The sequence below is a fragment of the Toxotes jaculatrix genome, chromosome 6 (genome assembly GCF_017976425.1).
Source record: "Toxotes jaculatrix isolate fToxJac2 chromosome 6, fToxJac2.pri, whole genome shotgun sequence".
Lineage (NCBI taxonomy): Eukaryota > Metazoa > Chordata > Actinopteri > Toxotidae > Toxotes > Toxotes jaculatrix.
Window position 1 is genome coordinate 1,716,662 of NC_054399.1, and position 19,457 is coordinate 1,736,118.

The 19,457-nt window shown below is 44.8% G+C and overlaps 1 protein-coding gene across 1 annotated transcript in view; it reads left to right on the forward strand.

Moving 5' to 3' along the window:
* The window catches only part of crocc2 (ciliary rootlet coiled-coil, rootletin family member 2), a 29,575-nt gene that overhangs the window by 7,089 nt on the left and 3,029 nt on the right, over positions 1-19,457 (forward strand). Inside the window, exons 4-31 of the mRNA XM_041040758.1 lie at positions 2,067-2,234; positions 2,322-2,405; positions 2,951-3,054; positions 4,148-4,292; positions 4,748-4,854; positions 5,422-5,628; positions 6,619-6,715; positions 6,904-6,993; positions 7,092-7,223; positions 7,515-7,714; positions 8,080-8,262; positions 8,662-8,806; positions 8,912-9,058; positions 9,144-9,374; positions 11,635-11,828; positions 12,324-12,451; positions 12,810-12,979; positions 13,074-13,253; positions 13,529-13,663; positions 13,758-13,901; positions 15,606-15,844; positions 15,936-16,095; positions 16,181-16,348; positions 17,322-17,706; positions 17,790-17,920; positions 18,117-18,237; positions 18,328-18,491; positions 18,582-19,022. Coding sequence (XP_040896692.1) covers positions 2,067-2,234; positions 2,322-2,405; positions 2,951-3,054; positions 4,148-4,292; positions 4,748-4,854; positions 5,422-5,628; positions 6,619-6,715; positions 6,904-6,993; positions 7,092-7,223; positions 7,515-7,714; positions 8,080-8,262; positions 8,662-8,806; positions 8,912-9,058; positions 9,144-9,374; positions 11,635-11,828; positions 12,324-12,451; positions 12,810-12,979; positions 13,074-13,253; positions 13,529-13,663; positions 13,758-13,901; positions 15,606-15,844; positions 15,936-16,095; positions 16,181-16,348; positions 17,322-17,706; positions 17,790-17,920; positions 18,117-18,237; positions 18,328-18,491; positions 18,582-19,022 — 4,800 coding nt within the window. The remainder of the gene's footprint in view (positions 1-2,066; positions 2,235-2,321; positions 2,406-2,950; positions 3,055-4,147; positions 4,293-4,747; positions 4,855-5,421; positions 5,629-6,618; positions 6,716-6,903; positions 6,994-7,091; positions 7,224-7,514; positions 7,715-8,079; positions 8,263-8,661; positions 8,807-8,911; positions 9,059-9,143; positions 9,375-11,634; positions 11,829-12,323; positions 12,452-12,809; positions 12,980-13,073; positions 13,254-13,528; positions 13,664-13,757; positions 13,902-15,605; positions 15,845-15,935; positions 16,096-16,180; positions 16,349-17,321; positions 17,707-17,789; positions 17,921-18,116; positions 18,238-18,327; positions 18,492-18,581; positions 19,023-19,457) is intronic.

Consider the following 19,457-nt stretch of genomic DNA (forward strand, 5'->3'; position numbering starts at 1 on the left):
AGTAATTTGCATGGCCTTCCAGCACTGGGAAAGTGTCTCTCATTTTAGGAAGACCACACAGACTTAAGAAAAATATAAACAGTCAAGTTAAAAATAAGAAAAGTTACACCTCTGTTCCAGACCAGAGATTGTGATATGACATTGGCCTTAATGAAGGTTTGCATCTCCAGAAGCCCAGGTTTCACTGTGTATATAATTTATGGCCATTTAATCAATTGCAAATCTGTCTGGGGATACGTGCCATTAAAGGCGCCCTCTGGAGTTTTCTTGCAAACAAACAGATTTTTGTTTAGATTCAGTGTTACTCACCAAAACCCATTGTGTGTATCCTTAAGGCCTGACAAACATATTGAATGCATTTTCTTTCCTCGTGAGCTGTTTGAAAAACCATCTTTAAAATGTTTTAAACCCTTCGGTGTTTACATCCTTGTTAACTAGCTAGCAGATTGCTAAATTGCTGTTGATGGCACATTGCTATGCCAGCAAATGTTGATCACACTGGGTGCAGCTGACTCCATAGTGACCCCCTAGTGAGCGCAATGCAAAGTTTAATAATGAAGGTGTTAATAACAGTTCTTTGATCAGATAATAATGCAGGATTCATATAAAGGCCTTTGCTCAGACGGCGTGCTTTAAAGGTACCCTGTGTACCACCACTGTTTATGAAGGAACATTTTCATGGGTGAGTTCCTGTTTTGATTGTACTATGACTCATTTTTGCACTAGTACCCCACAAATGGGTGTTTTCCTATGAGTGTGAGTTTGATGTAGTTTTGATATGTCTTCATGAATTACGTTGTTGTAGTACAGTATGGTCCTGGTTGCACTGTGGTCTGGTTCCTTATAGCTGTAACAGCATTAAACCCCTCTGTAGCCCCCCAAACGTAGATTGTGCCCATTTACTATAATGAACCTTGTGCACTGTGTCCATGTATTCAAGGTGTATTTATAAAGCACATGCTTGTTAGTAAGTCAGTGTTATTGTTAATGTTATGCCAAAATACTTGAAAAGATGCATAATCACTAATGCTCCACGCACAGCTGTTTCCAGGAGTCCCTTTAAACACAGCTGCTGCAGTTCTGTGTGTTTTAAACACTCCGCCCATGTTGTTCCTCCCTTCTCAGTCTCTAAAGCTGTCACCTCAACAACGGGCAGTAAAAGAAGCTTTTGTGCTCTCCGGGTCCTCAGAGAATAACACCAAAAGCACAGAGCCAAGTGCATGATGGCCGTTAGTGTAGTTTGTAGCATAAAATTCTGAAAAGGGCATTTGGAAATGTGTTAATAATGGTGGCAAAGTGGCTGGGTCCAGTGTTGAACAGTGAGACTATTGTCTTGGCTCTCTTGGAGCCTGCTGGAGAGATTAAGCACCCAGAGAAGAGATGAGGTACAGAGGAGAGGAGGGAGGGAATGGGTCGCAGGGTTGATTTGAAGGGCTTGGATGGTGGTTTGGAGTGTGTTGCAGGGGAGGGGGCTCTCTTCCTCTCTTTTTAAATGAGAAGTCGGCAAGGGCAGCTGGAGGCACGCAGTGTGTTGTAGTGCTCTCGGGCCATGTGGTTTGTATTAGCGAGGACAGGGTGTCTGGCACCAGGATAGAGAGTGGGTGGTGCAGAGGGAGTTTAGGTTGTGTGAGGTTGAGAGGTTACAGGACATTTGGATTTCAGATATGGGAGAGGATATGAGATTCCACGCTGAGAAGGACCAGTACATTTGTATATCTTTGTTTGTAGATGCATTTGACAGATACGCTGCACACATGCAGCCACACATGCATGAACACCAATATACAAACATACTGTACTTGGACTTTCTGTAGAGTGACATTAATACTGTAACACCTCACCCCATCTTTAAGCCAAGCCACTGTTTTTCCAACCCCAAACTGTAGGTCTCTGAATTTGTCTAGTCAGTCAGAGTGTTGCCATTAAAGGGCTTTTGTTGTGGGGAAATGCGAACATTTAATCTCATCAGTATTGGTATCAGTGAATCATGTGATGGTCGTACTTCCTAACCATGTACCATCTATTGTAATGTTCAGTATCCTGCCATTTGTTTCCACTCCATCCAGCTCGATCAGATGCTGATGCTGCAGTCAGCGGTGGACTCGGACCAGGAAAGCGTATCACCAGGATCCGTGCGACTGCAGAACAAGGAGAGAGCTTACAGACAAAAACTGCAGGTCTACCAGGAGGCCCAGCAGAGACAGGCCCAACTTGTTCAGAAGCTGCAGACCAAGGTGACCTGAAGTGGAGTTCACAATTCAGCATGAAAAGGATAAAGTTGCTTTGGTTTAACTGTGCACCCTCCGTTTCATTTATCCCAGGTTCTTCAGTACAAGAAGAGGTGTGGGGACCTAGAGGAGCAAGTGCTGGAGAAGACATCAGAGTCTGAGAAGATGAGATTGTTGGTATGTCTAGATTCTAGCATTATCCTCAAGCATCAATATTCTTTACATTTAAATACTCAGGACCTCTGGGGTCCTCTAGAGGCCAGTCTGCTGCTCACAGCATTCTGACCGATTAGCTGATGTTGCCTTGCTAGCCTGGTTAAAAGCAGCATTATCACAACATCAGCATGTTACAGTACACAGTTACAAAGATGTTCAAAACAATGTTAATTGTTGAATATGAAAGCAAATGTTTGTGAATCCAAATGTTTGTGCAAACATGAGTATAATAATGAGTAAAGGAATCACTGAGAAGTAAAACATGGACTTTTCATGTTGTGAATGAGATTTGCGTTTTTATTTGAATATACTTAATTCATCCAAATATTATTCTTGGCTGAGTGGCCGCCAGAGAGTTTGGCTTTAGCAGATTTCCACTGTAATTATGTTGCTTTATAAATATTAGGAAACTGCAAACTTACTACTGCTACCATATACTGAAGTGTGATCAGGATGCCAGTCGTGGTGGTGTGTGTGTGTGTGTGTGTGTGTGTGTGTGTGTACAGCTGCAGGCCCACCTGGACTCAGCCCAGTGTCAGCAGCGGACAGAGCAGGACCTCAACATGGCCATCCAGAATAAGTGCGCTCAGCTGGAGGAGGAGCAGAAGAGGTGAGTGACGGGCACCGTGCAGAACAGGTAGCCAGGTTAACCAGCCAATAAAGAAACTTGTGCAGCTTCTGTATTTGTTAGTAACACATTTTATGGAGTTCTTGGAATCCAGAAACCAGAAAACCTGTATCAGCAGGGACTTGCTATTTGGATGCAGACTTAGAGCAGTAAACTCATGGATAAGCCTGTTAGAAATTTGCTCCCGTTTTTCTTTCTCTGCTTCTTGATGAAAAGCAGGAATCAAGCTGAAATATATGTGAGAAATGTGTGGACCAGAGATTTTCCCAGCAGTTCCCTGAGCTTTCCTGCTGTTTTTCCCTGCCCCTGCTGCAGGGAGAAGACAGAACCTGCCCCTGGCAGATAATCTCAGCATCTAATTTGTCAGAAGAAAATTAGTGGGGCTTTGTTGGCTCTCTTCTCCAAAGCATTTTAATGATACTTCACATTAAGTATGGGCCTACCTCTGCAGCTGAGGCAAGATTTTAATGCTCTGTGATTTATGCAGTTATGGAACTTTAACTGAAATGCCCCATAGCAGAAACTTTGCCAGGATCTGATCATTTTTACTGCCTTAAAATATCATTCACTGCACCTTTACCAAGTTATATCCACTTAAGCACTTTGTAATGTAAGTGTAGAGATAAGTCTACGTTACGTCTACGATAAGCTTTTGCTTATTATTGGGATTACTGAATTACTCCTTCCCTGTGTCTCAGTTCCCTTTCAACACAACATCATGCTAGACACACAAACATGGGTTTGGCCCAAACTCAGATGGATAAGCAAGCATGTGTCATGTGGCGTGCTTTACTGTAACAGCGTGTGTTGAGTGTGAGAATGATGTAAACATTTTTGTAAATGACTCTACAAGAAGATCTGGTTGAAATTAAATCTAAGTTGACACAGACGTTATAAAACTGTCACACATGTTCACGTTGTAAGTTTGGTTGGCGAGGGTGGACCCAAGGGCTGCAGATGTAAGAGTGTTATGCCGGCTACATGAATGATGGAGCCTGGGTGCTGTGGTAAGGTTATAGGAGGCTGACAGAAGTGCCAAATGGTCTCTGAGTGTCATAGGGCTTGTTATTTCCAGGTGTGCCAGCCTCAGCCAAGTAAATTCTATGCTGCGGGAACAACTGGAACAAGCAGGCACTGTCAACCAGGGGCTAACAGAGAGCTTGTGGAAGGCCCGTGAAGATGTTGAGTTGTGTGATACCCGTCTGCGGAGAGAGCAAGAGGTGAGAAAGACCACAAAAATGAAGTGCTTGTGTCAGAAAAGCAACAGGGGAAGCTCAAGTTTATCCCTTTCTGCACAGAGATTGTGCAATTAAACTCCTGTTGAGTTCACATGGGGTAGGAATTCCATTCATAGCCAGTTTCGTCAATTCATTCTCATTCCCTGTTCATTTCATTGCTATGATTTTTGAGTTGTTGTTTCCTGTGAAAACATTCCAACTGCTGAGGGGGAGGAAAATTTTGTGCAAACAATCTGGTGTTCGTGCTGTAAATGGGCTACATCTGTTGATTCAGGGAAATCCAATTATTTGTATGTGTGCCAGTGTGAGTCCTGGAGTTCCAGTATTGCATCTGTTTGGTATCACAATAAAATGAGAGGTGCCATCATTTGCTGTAAGCAACCCTTACCACCCACCCTCCAGCCTCGAGCTCCCTTGTTGTCTGCTTCTCTCTGCAGACATGTGCCTCCCGGTTGAATCGTGAACAGGCTCGTGTCAGAGCGCTGTGGCGCCAGGCCTCCTCCCTGCGGAGCACTTTCACCCAGCTAAGGACTTTCACTGACAGGTGAGCGTGGCACGCTGCCAGAATCCCTCCAGCAACCCAGGATTCCTCAAGAACCCCCGCCTCTTTTGTGTCTCACACTCACGACTGCAACCACAATCCATTTCAGCCTGGGATCAAAGAGGAACAGGTCAACAAGGTCACCAGTCCCCCTGTTCATTGTCTCCTCACTGGGGGGACTGGCTTAAGGTGTCTCTGCTCACTGTTGAAACCATCCATCAGGACAAAGCTTGAGCCCTGTAAGACATGGCTTCTATCATGTTGAACCTCTGTGAGCACTACTGAAGAGTAATTTGCTATAATACTGATTGCTCGGCTCATAGACAGCTGTGATCATGTCGGACGCTGTGTTGTAACTTAAACTGAAGACACTTCAAAGTGAGTCTTGATCCAGGAGCTTAATCACTACAGACATTCATCCTATTCAAATACAAACAGAGTTTCTTAATTAGACTAATGGCTCACAACTGTATGACTGAAACCATCATGTCATGTTTCTTTACCTTTTCAGACCTTTCATATGTTATGACACTTTCTGCAAACCATGATGCACATGAATCTTTTCAACAGGACTCTGTCTGATATGCGTGGGGAGTGTGTCGCTGCCGGCCGGCAGCTGCATGTTGCCTGCATGAACTTAGAGTCCAGAGTAACTCAGGAAAGCAGCTCTTGTGGTGTGGAGATGTCAGCGCTGGAGAGGCAGCTGAAGGACAGGCTGAAAGAGACCATGCAGCTTCAGGGTCGCTGGGATGCAGAGAAAGTGGAACTTAACTCCAGGTAAAGTCTTCTGCTGACCTGTCGGCCGATCTGGGCCTGGCTGTCACAAAGCGTGCTTCTGTGTTTTCTGAAACCAGCCACTGTCATTCTTACCTTGAGTTGTATTTAACCTAAGGATTACTAGATGATATGTTTCAGTGATGACTTGGAAAACCTACTTTTTTCTCAAGTCAGCACATTTTCAATAATTTCAATACATCCTCAGTGACTCTGCCCATGATGTTAAGACCCAAGGTCAATGTATTGTTCTGCATTTTCACATATAGTGAATCTAACTGTTCCCATTTTTCCTCCATCTAGCTGCAGAACAATTTGGTAACTATTTATAGAACTGTCTGGTTTTTTTTTTACTGATTGAGTGAATTAAGTACATAACAAATCAAGAACCTAATGATGTATAACACAATATAAACAGTATAGAAATATCTCTGACAGCAGACAAACTTCTGTTGTCTCACATAGAACATACTGTGGTAAGTCTAATTCAAACTTTCACATCACTGGAGACATACAGTGGGACTGGCAGCACAAATCCTACATTCCTGTGTTTCTACACTCGAGACTGCTCTGACTGTCCAGGACTGTCAGAAAGAAAAAAGCTTCACAGACTCAAAAATGCTGAGCTCCAGGTCATGTACAGTGCAACCGTTTGATCAACTGCAAAATTCACAGTCTTTCTATAACTGAATGTAAAGTCAAATTTATTCCCTTCAAGGTTTCACATGCTGTAGGCTTTGATCAGTAAAATCCTGCCCATGGACCTGTTTTCAGTGACGACTGCTCTTGTGCCGATGAAGATTCAGATCTCCTGTGAACTTTAGTTAAAAGGCAGCAGGAATGTCCGTGCTTTTGTATTCTGGATCTAAGCTGCTGTTTGATCTTATCAAAGGACACAGAGAACATGATAGTGTTGATGGTCTCGTAGTGTGTCTCAGGGAAGTATGCGTGTTTTCACTCTCTGTCCTTTCCCTTACGTGTTGGTGTATCTAGAATCCTGGAGCTGTCCAACACAGTGAAGCACCTCCGGACCCAGAACAGTGAGAAGGATGCCAGCCTCAAGACCATGCAGATCAGTCTGGACAGGATGGTGGGACCCTGGGAATCAGAAGTGGGAGGTGGCAGATAGACGGGTGGTTAAGGGGGCTAAATTGGCTGTAGTCTGGACCGTAGGATTGATAAACTCCACGACTTCCTTGTCTAGAGGGCTGCAGTCTGGGGAATGTCAGGCTTGCTCTATGTGTGCAGCTTATCTGACCTCAATGGTTTCCTGCTCAGGAGACAAGGAGAGCAGAGGATAAAGCAGAGATGGAGGTCCTCCACACAGAGATCCAAGCCCTCCAAAAGATTTTATGCCATGTTCACCAGGTCAGAGCACAGCGAAGCACTAAGCTCAGTTATGCAGCTTGTTATCATATAAGAACTTAAATCGTTTTGGTTTTTTTTCTACTCTAACTAATGTCCAGTTGGTTGGCGGAGAAGTTGATAGTAGTGGCTCTGAAAGTGTGTCCTCACCTCTTCATGGCCGGTCTCCTCTGAGGAACAGTACCCTGATGGCTGTGCAGAGTGCTCTCTGCAAGTACCACACACAAACACAGGTACGACAAAAGTGACCGGTCTTCCCCACTCTTTGCTTTACATATTTTAGAGAAACAGTATTCTTAAAACTTTTTAATAACATTTCACTCAAGTGTCTAAACCTATTGACCTATGTGTGTGTGTGGGGGGGGGGGGGGGTGTATAGCTCACTCAGTAGAGCCTTGCACTCTGCAGCTCTTTGCTGCATGTCATTCCCCTCTCTCTCTCTCTCTCCATTTCCTGTCTCTCTCCAACTGTCCTATCAAGAATTTTTAAAAAACCCTACGTATGCTGTCACACACCAACCACAGGACCTGCGTGGGTGTCTGGATGCTGCCCTGGAGCAAGTGGACACACTGCGTAATCACCTGAAGGAGAGGGACACTGAGAGGAGAGAGCTGGAGCAGAAGATCCAGGAAGTAGGGAGAGAAAATCAGGAGGCTAAAAAAGCCTTAGAAGAAAGAATCAGAGACAGTAACCGATGCTCCCGCTCCCTGGAGCTCATGTCCAGGTACATCCTGATGATGGAGGGCTTCAAAACTGTAGATGAAAAGTAGCTACTTTTAAACTTTAGTTGTTTATTCTGTTTCATATTTTCTGGTCTTTGTTTTGTTTTTTGTGACATTGCTATTAGGTTTAAATGTTGTTTTTGGGAAAATGTACTGAGATGTACTGAAACGTCTCCAAAAACAATATTTATACAACACTGTAGAAGAGATGTTTGTTATGTTTTGAAGTGTTTTGTTGATATTGGTTTTTAGAGAAATCAAGCTGGATGATAACACTGATGTTGATGATCATTGTGCAACACTTGCCTTCATCATACTCTCGTGCTGTCTTCTTCTCTACCTCTCTCTCTCTGTCCATGTCTCTCAGTGAGAAGAGCAGTCTGGAGAAGCTGCTGTCGGGGCTGCAGCAGGAGGTGGACTCCCAGCATGCCGAGCTGGAGGTCCTGCGGGGCTCGTCTCTGGAGCTCCAGAGACAGTGGGACTTCTTGAGGCAGCAGAGGGAGGATCTGGAGACGCAGCTGGCACGCCAGCGCACAGAGGCCCAGAGAGGGTACACCACGAGCACGGAAGAATGACCGTTACACAATGCACTTCCTGTCACCCGTGATTGTTTTCAAGCTCCGGTTTGTTTAGAGTTCAGATCAGGAACACATGTCATTCTCCAGATGACATTTGGATGAAAATGTAAATGATTTACATTGCATTACTGCACTCATGCAAGAGGGAAGCTCTTTGGGGGGTTTCTTTTGCTTAAAAAATTTGATTAGCTGAGAATTGGAACACGACATGCGATACAACAAAAAAGTAACTCCTTCGGTGTTGTGGCCTTTGGCACCAAAATTTCTACATCTTTCAAAGTGGAGCTAGATGCCTGTTACAAATAATGTGTGTGTGTGAGACAGAGAAACAGTGTGAGAGGGTCATGTATGTGATGTAGTTTGTGTTTCAGCATTAGGAGTCTGGAAGAGCTTGAAGAGAAGCACTCTTACCTACGAGGGGAGCTTGCTACAGCGAAGGAGAATCTGAGTCAAATCACACTGCAGAAGGAGTTGCTGGAGGATGATAAGGCCAGCCTTGCTCTGGCTCTCAGCAAGGTAGACTGCTGTGTTGTGCACCAGGTAGCCTGATCTGGATTACTGGATTCTTCCTGAGGGTCCCGGTGGTTTAAATCCTTCTACTATTTACGATGCACTCCACAGATGGAGTCCCAGAGTGCTGCACAGGAGCTAGCCGTGACCAAACTGCAGAATCAAGAGGCAGCTCTGAAAGATTCTCTGGCCAAAATGGCTGCCCTAAGCGAAGGCTTAGCCAAGGACAAGGTGGAACTCAATCGTATTCTGCTACAGGTCAGTAGGCGAGCAGTTGCCCTGTAACGCTGCTGTAAGGCAGAGCTGAAGACAACACAAGCTAAATATTTTGTTTCCCTTCCAGACAGAAGGTGAGAAGGCAGAGCTCGGTGAGCGTAGACGGGAAGCTGAAGCAGAGCGGGCAGCAGCCAGGGAGGAGACAGCACGGGTGCAACAGGAGATGATGAATCTGCTCGCTGAGAAACAAGCCTTGGAAAGCTCCCACAGCCACTTACAGAATCTCTGCCAGAAGCTAGAAGCAGAATTGAGCCTGCTGCAGAAGGAGAACGCTCAGGCCCTGGAGCAGCACTCCCAGGTCAGGGACCCCCAGCTATTCACACACTTCAGCCTCCATCCTCTCAGCTCGCACCACCTGGGAGAGTTGATGTTATTAATAGCTTTCAGCAGCTTCATGGAGCGTGTTGTCACATTAAAATGTATTGGAGATATCGACACATCTGCCATGTTTTTTTCTTTCTAATGGGATATGGAGAACAGTTTCTGTGTTTTATGAGTAACTTGGGACATAACAAGCAGGGGATCTTCATGAACAAATGTGAACTCGAAAAGATAAATAGATTGACATATAATATCCAGTGGGGGTTTAGTGAAAGAGCCAATAAATTTACACCTAAAGTATTCCCATTCTTCCCTCAGCCGAGCTCCCCGCTTCATCCCCTAAAGAATGAAAAGAATCCTCTCCTGTTTTATTATCTGTTCTGAATGTGAAACTGGGATATTCCTGTTGATCTCAGCTGGAACTCAGCTACAACAAACCTAAACAATTTGACAAATTCCATCCAAACATTTTTAGACAGCTTATCTGTAAAAATAAATCAGCCGTGTCTAAAACAAGCCCTGGAGTGGCCTCCGATACACCGAGCTAATGTGTCATCCCCTTATTGGGCACTACTCACATCCATAACATTGGTGTAATTCATCCACTGTAATATTTACCTAAGGAGAGGCTGAAAGACATAATGTGCTAATATTTAGTTCGTGTGAGTTCATTTTTAGTTTGTTTGAAATCAAATTAAATTACAAATCAAATTACTGTGATTGTTGCTTTTCAAACATTCTGTTGCAGTGAAATATTAGAAGTTGCACGGGCCCGTTACAGACTCAACCACTGTGTGATGGTGTGTGTCGGTAACTGGCCGTAAAGACACAGCACAGCAGGAGGCCAGGCCGTAGATTATAATAAACTTTCCTGTTTTAGAACAGAGCTGTACCATGGTTTGATTCAAGTCGGAGGAATAACCCATAAAAATGTTGACATCTTGGGATCTATGCTAATTCCCTTTCTTGGCTTTGCATAAAGACTGGAATCAAGATCTACCACCTACCAGCACCACTAAAGCTCACTAATTAACACAGTGTATCTCATTTGTTTAAGCTGTACATTATGTAAAAACAACAAGTTGTGGTTTTCCAGGCAGCTGGCTGCTGGAGCTGTTTCTTGGCTGGGCCAGTGGAGTCTTGTTGTCACAGGGAGGTTGGCAGGCAGGCAGCAGAGACTGCAGGATGTCACGGGCCAAGCCAAGAAATAGTTCCTGCATGTAACCCCCAGTAAAACCACACCTTGTTGTCTTTACACCTCAGTTTTTGTGTATTTGTATAAACAAACAAAATATAATGTGTTAATATATGAGCTTTAGAGATGCTAACAGGCTGCCTTATTCCTGGAAAGAGCCGGACTAGCTGTTTCACTGTGCTACCAGCCCTCTGGTTCTAGCTCCATATTTAGCATACACACATGAAACACTCAAAGAAAGTAAATAAGCATATTTAACAACATGTCGAACTAGTCCTTTAAATCACACTGGAACCTGTTTGAAACTGAGCTGAATTGCTGAGATCACCAACATACAGTCGCTTAAATAATGTGCAAATCTATCATGTTTTCATTTTAAGTGCAATTTCCATAGTAAAGTGCCTGCTGCATTCAGTGGATTTATAGAAAGAGGAATCCCGTGAGAATCCTCACTTCAGTACCTTCAGACATTAATCTGTTCTTGGAGTTTAACAAATGTTGAGTATAATTCAGCAAGATCCACACAAACTGCACATTTGCCCAGTTCATTATTTTTGTTGCTAGGTATAGGTCCTGTGGTGTGTCACAGTGATTTAAGTGGTAATTGGAAAAACAATCATAACCCCACCAATCATTTTTGTTTTGCTTCAGGCGGTGCATTTGTTATGGCCCTGCAGATCCTATACACTGTCATGAATCACTTAAAGTTTGTTTAATTTATGATTCATAACAGCAAAAAAAAAAGTCTATTAAGTTCAGTATTAGTGCACCAAATGTGGTGGGTGGTTCATTCTGAATGCAGCACATATGTATTCCCAAACATAATGTAGCTGTTTGCTGCAGCAGTTCCTTCAGCTGCTTCTGCTCACACTCATCAAAGATCAGTCTCTCATAGTTCTGTTATGAAGTGTGTGTGTCATGTTGTCATGCACATACTGATGTACTTATTAGTGCTTGTTATTCGCTGCTTGAAAGAGAAAGTATAAATTAAATGCTTGATGCCCTTTTTTTTTTTTTTTTTAATTTGTCTGTCGGTCTCCAGGTCAACAGGCAGATGCAGACTGTGTCAGAGGAGCTGTGTGCGTGCAGGAAGGAGCTTGAGACACAGACCACAGCCCTAAAGAGAGCTACCCATGACAGGGAGGAGCTGGCCAAGGACAAGGCTGCCCTGGATGTTAAGCTAAACTCCGCTGACCGAAAGGCCTGTGGTCTCACGCAGGAGCTGGTTGCACTTAGGTCTGAGTGTAGTTGTGTGTGTGTGTATTTGATTATGTGGTCTGACCTCTGAAACCTTTGGGACCAGTTTCAGATTTAAAACCAGTTTTCCCAGTTTGTTTTCTGCAGTTACAAACAGCACAAGCTGCAGAAAAATTGTTTCTGAATTCACTGCTCAGGGTTGGTTTTAGGCGTGTATCAGTTATGGTTATGGTTATGGTTAGGTTAAGAGTGTGTGGAGTGAATGTGAGTCAGTGAAAAGCATCATAAACAACCCAGTGTGAGAGTTTGTTTAAGTCAGACAAACTGCTAATGTGTATTTAAGGTCATTTTGACTTTTTAAGTAAATTTTACTTTCTAAAGCAGAGCCAGTCTCATGTAACAAGAGTCTTTAAGTAACATGGTTTTATTTGGAAACTACATTCATGATGGATCGTTGGATTTTATGACCTTCTACACCTAGTTGTTCAAAGGTCTTTTTTTCAGAGCTTAAATCACTTTGCCGCTGTGTTCCAGAGCAGAGAAGGAGTCCCTGGAGACGACCCTGTTTGAGAGCCAGGAGCTTGCCTCGTCTCTGGAGGCTGAGTACACCAGGATGGAGGGGGAGAGGCGCAGCTTGCTCCTGGCTAACGAGGCCTTGACGCGTGAGTAGTCCCCTCCCTCAGAGACCCCACTGTCTTCCATGCCAAGCCCCCTGGCCATGAAGCCTTTCCAACAGCCCACTAGAGATCCATATTTCAGCTGTGAGCTCTGCAACAGCTGGGCTGCAGGATCACTGGAGCTGCTTTCTCAGCTGACCAGGGTCTCACCACTTCACACAAACACATGGATCAGATAAGTGGTGCTAAGCTAGCATGTTCCACATAAAGACGTGGATGAGTATCCCCTATAAATAAAACTCCAACTAAAATCTTGCTGATCCTGAATCATCCTGTGTGTAGTAAGGGTCTCTAATCAGTGTGTGAGATTCTGAAGTGGGTATGTGTACATTTGACTGCCCAGGTGATGCTGCTCACAAGCGTGTACATGCTGAACACCAGTTTGCACAAGCTGCACAAGAGCGGAGTAAGCTGGAGGAAAAGCTGGCTCAGGTGGAGAGGACCGCCCTGCTGACCCTGAACCACAGAGAGCAAATTCACAGGGAGCAGCTAGAAGCTGAACGCCGACAAAAAGTACAGTATGACAGGAGGCTGGCTCTGACGAAGCTGTACCAGATGCTTTCACTCCCCATTAACTAATCAGGTGTGTGTGTTTGCTGGTGGATAGGAGCAGCAGTTTGCAGAGCTCACAGTTCAGCGGGAGCAGGCTGAGGAGCAGCTGCGGAGACAGTGTGAGGAGCTGCGTGTACACAGCCAGCAGGAGCTGCAGCAGGTGCAAGAGGAGCTGGCCAGGCTGCAGCAGGACTGCAACCAAAGCCTCCTGCAGGCCGAGAGTGAGAAGCAGCAGGTGTGTGTGTGTGTGTGTGTGTGTGTGTGTGTGTTTTATGAACCTTAAAATGTTGAAGTATATTAGGGTGGTTCAGGAAAGAACATGTTAAACATCATCTGAAGATCAGAAGTCACATGACCTGCTAATATTCTTATGAAAGACACTGAATCCATTCTTTATCCCACGGAGGAAGTTTATCTAAAAACGAGAGCTTCTGTACTGTATGTCCGAGACCTCATGGCCAGACTAACTTCTTTTTGTGAGCTACATATAAATGACCCTGTCACAATCAGGCTTTGTCCCAGAAGGAGGCAGAGAAGGCTGCCCTGATGGAGAAACTAGCAGCACTGCAGCAGGACCTGGCCACAGCAGACATGGAGCTGCAGCGCATGCGGAGAGAGGCACTTAGCAAACAAGAGCAGGATAAGGTAAAACATGACAGGGTCATATTAGCCCTGGTCACTTTTCTTCTTCTGTACATATACAACTCAGCCCATCGATTTGTGTACCTCTTTGTTCCAGAATTCGATGGCTGTGCTTCAGTCCGAGCTGCAAGACGTACGGACTCAGTTTGAAGAGTCGTTGAACTCCCATGAGAATTCTAAAAAGAGTCTAACGGAGCAGATCAGAGAGCTGAACCAACAAAGAGAACAAGCACAACAGGAGGTGAGAGCATTTACAAAGTGAATTAGTGAATCTTTAGCTTTCACCTATTAGTACCAGGGTGACGCAGAGCCATTTACCATAAGCCTCTGTTGACATTGGCTGGTGCCGCAGAGCTTTACTAGCATCAACGTGCCATCAGGTACAGAGTCTGCAGGGCCAGATCATACAAGGAGAGGTGGTCTCCACTCTCAAGACTCTTTCTCAGCTCTCGCTTTCTGTGTCTTTTTCCTGTCAAGTCCACTGGTGGAAAATTTAGTTACACTGACCTTAATATAAACATGAAAGTGCAATTAGACGACAATTTTGGCCCAGTGACATACGTCTCCGAGCCAAACGAGAGCCGTAAATCTCAGCTTTTGGGGTTGCTTGAGGTCAGGATTCCAGGCACAGGGTCGCTGGGCATTTTAATGAAATAACAAGCTCACAGTCACCTCATTAAGATGTAACTGCAGAGTTTTAAGGGGCCTCACCATTCCTTGATTTAAAAGCCTGGCTTTCTTGGAAAAGTGGATTATTTATCTGTGTGGGACTTTTTGGTTTCAATAAAAAAGCAAAAATGAGGATCATCCTGTCTTCGCTCTGTCTCCTTAGCCTTGTCAAAGTATAGTGAATGAGGTTGTGTGGAGCCAGAGCAGAAGAGTTTTGAGGTTTGGACAGCCCTCCCTAGTGCTGTATATCAAGTCAGGCTTCAGCGACACTGTCATATTTGGCTTCCAACCCTGCTCATTTCCTTGTTTGATTATTTTCACTAATCCTATCTCAGGACTCTCATGTCAGACAGTGACAAAGCAGGAGTGAGAGTGTGTGACTGAGTCAGAGAGCAAGAAAGAAGAAGGAATCAAGGGGAGAACAGGAGAACCAGAGGGGGGAGGATACGGTCCCTGGTACCATAATATGAAATCAAAGTTTGAGTTAACCCCTTGTGTAAATAAGCCGGTGGGGGAGTGTTTATTTTCTCCCTCGCAGCAGCGAGAGGCTGGCTCCACTGGGACCCCAGGTCCCCCTCTCCCATCCACATAACACAACACTGCTGCCCTCATATACTCAGCCCTTCTCCTCCGCTCCCCACCCAAAAAATCAGATAAAATAAAGTATAATTGGCCAGATCAGCACTGGCTTGTTTTTTCTCACATTAGGGTTTATGAGAAAGAACCATCTTGTGTGGCCTCTGAACATAACACTCCTCCTTCTCCTCATCCTGGTCCCCATCCTCCCTCGTCCAACCCCCTCCCCCTCCTCCCCCACCACCTCTGGGGGGCTGCACTTTATCATGTTGCTCTCTGTGGATTCTTTACACTGCGAGCTACAGTGAGAAGATGGGAAGAGACAGCACCTGGCTACGGGCCCAACTGGCTCTTATCCATGCCCAGATAAGCTGTGTCCTCCCTATTTCTCTTGCTACACACATGTTGCTATAAAACTGAATATAGGTCAAACAGTATCTGGAAACTGTGCACACAGCACTTAGAATAGGAGATGCTGAGGTTTAGTTTTCCAACAAAGAAGCTCTAATACCTTATACCTCTAAACCTCATGAATAAAGTCATAATAATAATAATAATAATAAAGTAATATTAAATAAGTTTATTTTTACAATACCATTCAAAACATATGTTACAAAGTGCTTTACAGGTTTACTGCTCATCTCAGTACCCTCATTGACATGAATTCTCGCCTTTTATTCTCTCTACTCTGAACATGAAGTTAGAGGGCCTTCGTCGGCAGCTGCAGGAAGCTGAGGATGGACTTATTAAAGCGAGGAGGGAGTTGATTGACTCTCACAGAGAGCTCCAGGAGTGTGCACAGGAGCGGGACAAGCAACGAAAAGAAGCCCTGGACCTGAGAAGGCTCTTGGGTGATGAGGCCAGAGAGAAAGAGGCCATCCAGACCTCTAACCAGGAGCTCAGAGCTTTCATCAAGAGAGCAGAGAGTGACAACAGCAGGTACAGCTGTCACATGGAACTCCAGATTTCCTGTAAATCCTGTTGTGGGAACAGCAGCAATGGATATTTTTGACGTTTTCTGTTATGCTAGCTTAAGACGAGCCGTGGAGGAGAGGGAGCAGAAAGTGGCTGTCTTAGAGGAATGTAGAAGCTCGATGGACCAAGAGGCAACCGCTCTACGGAGCAGTATGAGAGAGCTGGAGAAGTCTCGTCTGCAGGCACGCAGAGAGCTGCAGGAGCTGCGCAGACAGGTGAAAGATTATTGAGGTCGCCCATCTGATTTATTTTAAATAAAGGATTACTTTCAAAGATTTTGTGCAATGTTAATATGAGCAGGTAAAGATCCTTGAAGGGGAGAACGAACGGCAGAAAGAGGAGCTGCGAGAGCTGCAGGCTCGGGTTTGTCAGGAGGAGCAGAAGGAGGAGGAGGCACGTCGCGAGGCTTTTACTCTCAAGCAGAGAGTGCTGGAGTGTGAGGCCGGCAGAGAAGCAGCGCTGAATGAGGTAGAAGACCTTTGGGAATGAGTCTGTTCACAACATGTGAGAGAAAACATTCCACCTTGGCATATGTACTTGAAGTATACCTGCCATACTGCAAAGGCAGAGTACGTGAACATAGCACTGTATATTCTACTGGAACAGTGATGAGATATCCACAGTCAATTAATGAAACTAAGTTGTTTCATTCTTAGATCTCTTAGACATGAAAAAATAAAAATTGTGTGTCTTGTGATTCAAAGTGCAGCAAAGTGTTTTGTAGTCAGTAAAATGTGTTTTTAACCTCCTCTACCCCATCACCCCATTTTTAGGGTCCCCAGCTTCTCATGACTCCAGCAGTTAGAGAGTCCTTGAGTTGTCAGGTGAATGTAAAGCAAAGTTTTGAACAGTTTTAAAGAGCATGGAGAGCAAGGTGGCTTGCTCATTCCTTTTTTTCAGCTTAATCCAACAAATATCCATACACCAGTCTTTGAAGGTTTCTGCTATAATGGGACAAAGAAGGTCACAGTTCCAGTGAATATTGCTGTTTAATTTTATGCCTCGGTCATAATTATTATCTCTGAACTCCTTGTGATACAGTTTTGAAAATATTTCAGTGAACTCGAGAAGCTTGTCCTCCCAGAACACATTAACCAGTTAACACATAAACCATGTCCTGATTATTCACGCAGTTAAGTGACGGTCACTTTATAACGCTCAGGGCATGTTTGTTTGTTTGTTTGTTTTTTTGCTTGTTTGTTTGTTTGTTATGTTACAGTGCTGTTAGTTAGAGCTGTGTCCAGCCTCCTGCCTGTGTTTCTGCAGCTGTAGCATCATTTTGACTTGATGAAAGTAAATGGCTAAATACAAGCGGCGTACACCAAGTCAATATATGAACTCAAGTGTCCATTTGTGTCTTCAATGTGTAAAAGATTATAAATCTTCTAAAAGTACTCAAAGCATCCCAGCTGTGACATAATCATCATACCTATGGCCACAGGTTGCAGGTCTGCAACGTCGTTTGCTGGAAATGGAGACAGTGGAGCAGCAGAACAGAGAGATGCTGCAGGAAAGAGAGGCCTCTCAGCAGCAGAGTGACCAGCGACACAGACAGACATCTGCCAAGCTGGAAGAAGCACTGGAGGACGCCCAGGTCCAGGTCAAGGAACTCTCCATACAGGCCGGCCTTGCAGAAAGTAAGGTTCAGGGCCTGGAAGAGCAGCTGGGCTTGGCTGATGCCAAATGCAAGGACCTGGAGCTAAAGCTGGCAGGGTTGTATTCAGCTTTGCGCCGCACTGTTGGCATCAGCCGTACAAGGCTTTCAAACACACATGAATCACGAAGACGGTCTCCTTCTCCTTGGAGAAGCCACCTGCAAGTTAAAGGTATGGTTGTGCATTTTTAAAAGCTGTTATTATGCCGTTTTTTGCTATAAGCAGATGCATTAATGAGTGTGCTCTCTGGTTAGGGGGGGAGAGTGTGACAGACGGATATGTGTTGTCCTTGTCTCGTGGTGAAGATGAGGAGCTGGACGTGGACACGGTGCACACAGCCCTACAGGAATTCCAGCAGGAACTCAGGGATGCACAAAGAGAGAGGGTAGATTAATAACTGAATACAGGCTCAAAGACACAAACCACAGTCTGTGAGGGAAATGGATTGTTGACCTGAAGTTGGTTTTGATCAGTCAGTTCAACTATGTTAATTCACTTATTAAATCTTTAGGGTTTATATTTTGCAAATTTGGCACTTAAAAAAAACAAAAACATAAATATAAACTTGTCTTTTCCTTCAGGATGAAGCCAAGGCTCAGATAGTCAGTCTAAGTCAGCAGGTGGCACAGCTCAAAGGCAGCCAGGATACGTCAGCCACCCAGCTGCTACAACTACAGAAGGCCTTGAATCAATCAGAGCAGGGTAAGAAAACAAGTGGGTCCTATGAACATACAGTAAATGTCATTTATTCATTCTAATGAGACACACAACATATTTAACATGTTTTTACAGGAGAAAGAGAGACGGCAGAACGCTTGCAAGAGGCACACACATCCCTTTCCATGCAGGAGGAAGTAGCACATCGCACAGAGAGGGAGAGGAGAAGCCTTGAGGAGGAAGTAGCTCAACTCAAGACTAGTCTGCAAGCTGCTGAGTCTGAATCCAGGGCACTGCAAGTATGTAAAAGGCAAATAGACAGATATTAACTAAAACAGTACAGCAGCTTGAGTGGCAACTGATAAAATTCTGTACCAATTTCTCTGCAGGACAAGTTGCAGCTCTTGCAGGGCTTAGAATCTCGTGCAAACATGGAACAGCGGAAGCTGAAGGAGTCTCTGGAAGCATCAGAGGACAGAGTTAGCCGCCTGGAGCTGTCTCAGCGCACCCTCGAGGGTGAGCTGCAGCGGGCCCAGCTCAGGGCAGCAGAGCTGGATGCAGAGGCAGGGGCTCTGCAGGAGAGGCTGACCGATCTGAGGAGGAAGCTGGGGGAGAGTGAGGACCGGTGTGCCGCACTGAGGGTCAGCGAGGACAGGCTGACCACGTCGCTCGCTCGAGCTGAGCAGCATGAGAGCCAGCTGAGAGAGCAGATCCACAAACTGTCAAACTCCCTGAGTGACAGCAGGACCAGCAGTGGAGCCCTGCAGGAGCAGATAGCACAGCTGCAGAGGGCTCTGACTGCCAGCGAGCAGGACCGGAGGCTGCTGCAGGTACAGTCTGTCACCCAGTTACACTCACTGCTGGACAAGGAACAGGAACAAATTTTGGGCACACGTTCATCTGAATACAAACATTTCTCCATTTCTGTTACGCAAAACAAACCATGCGCACCGTGTATTTGTAATTGTTAAGCTTTTTTTCCTCTCTCAACATAAAGAAGTTTGATTGAAACTTCAAAATAAGATGAATAGCCCTGCTTCCATTGCCATGCTTTGATTTACGGAGTAGCTGTGTAACCTTCTCAGCTCTGGACTGAGCATTTTTTTTATTTACATTTACTGCTGTGGTTTTCCTGAAGGACCTCAAAGACTGAGCTATAAAATGCTCAGGCAAGCTCATTAATTCTCCAAGAGCTTCTCAGGAGAGCTTTCCGGTCTTAGTTTGGGACTGGACTTTAAAGATACTGAACAAATAAAAACATGACA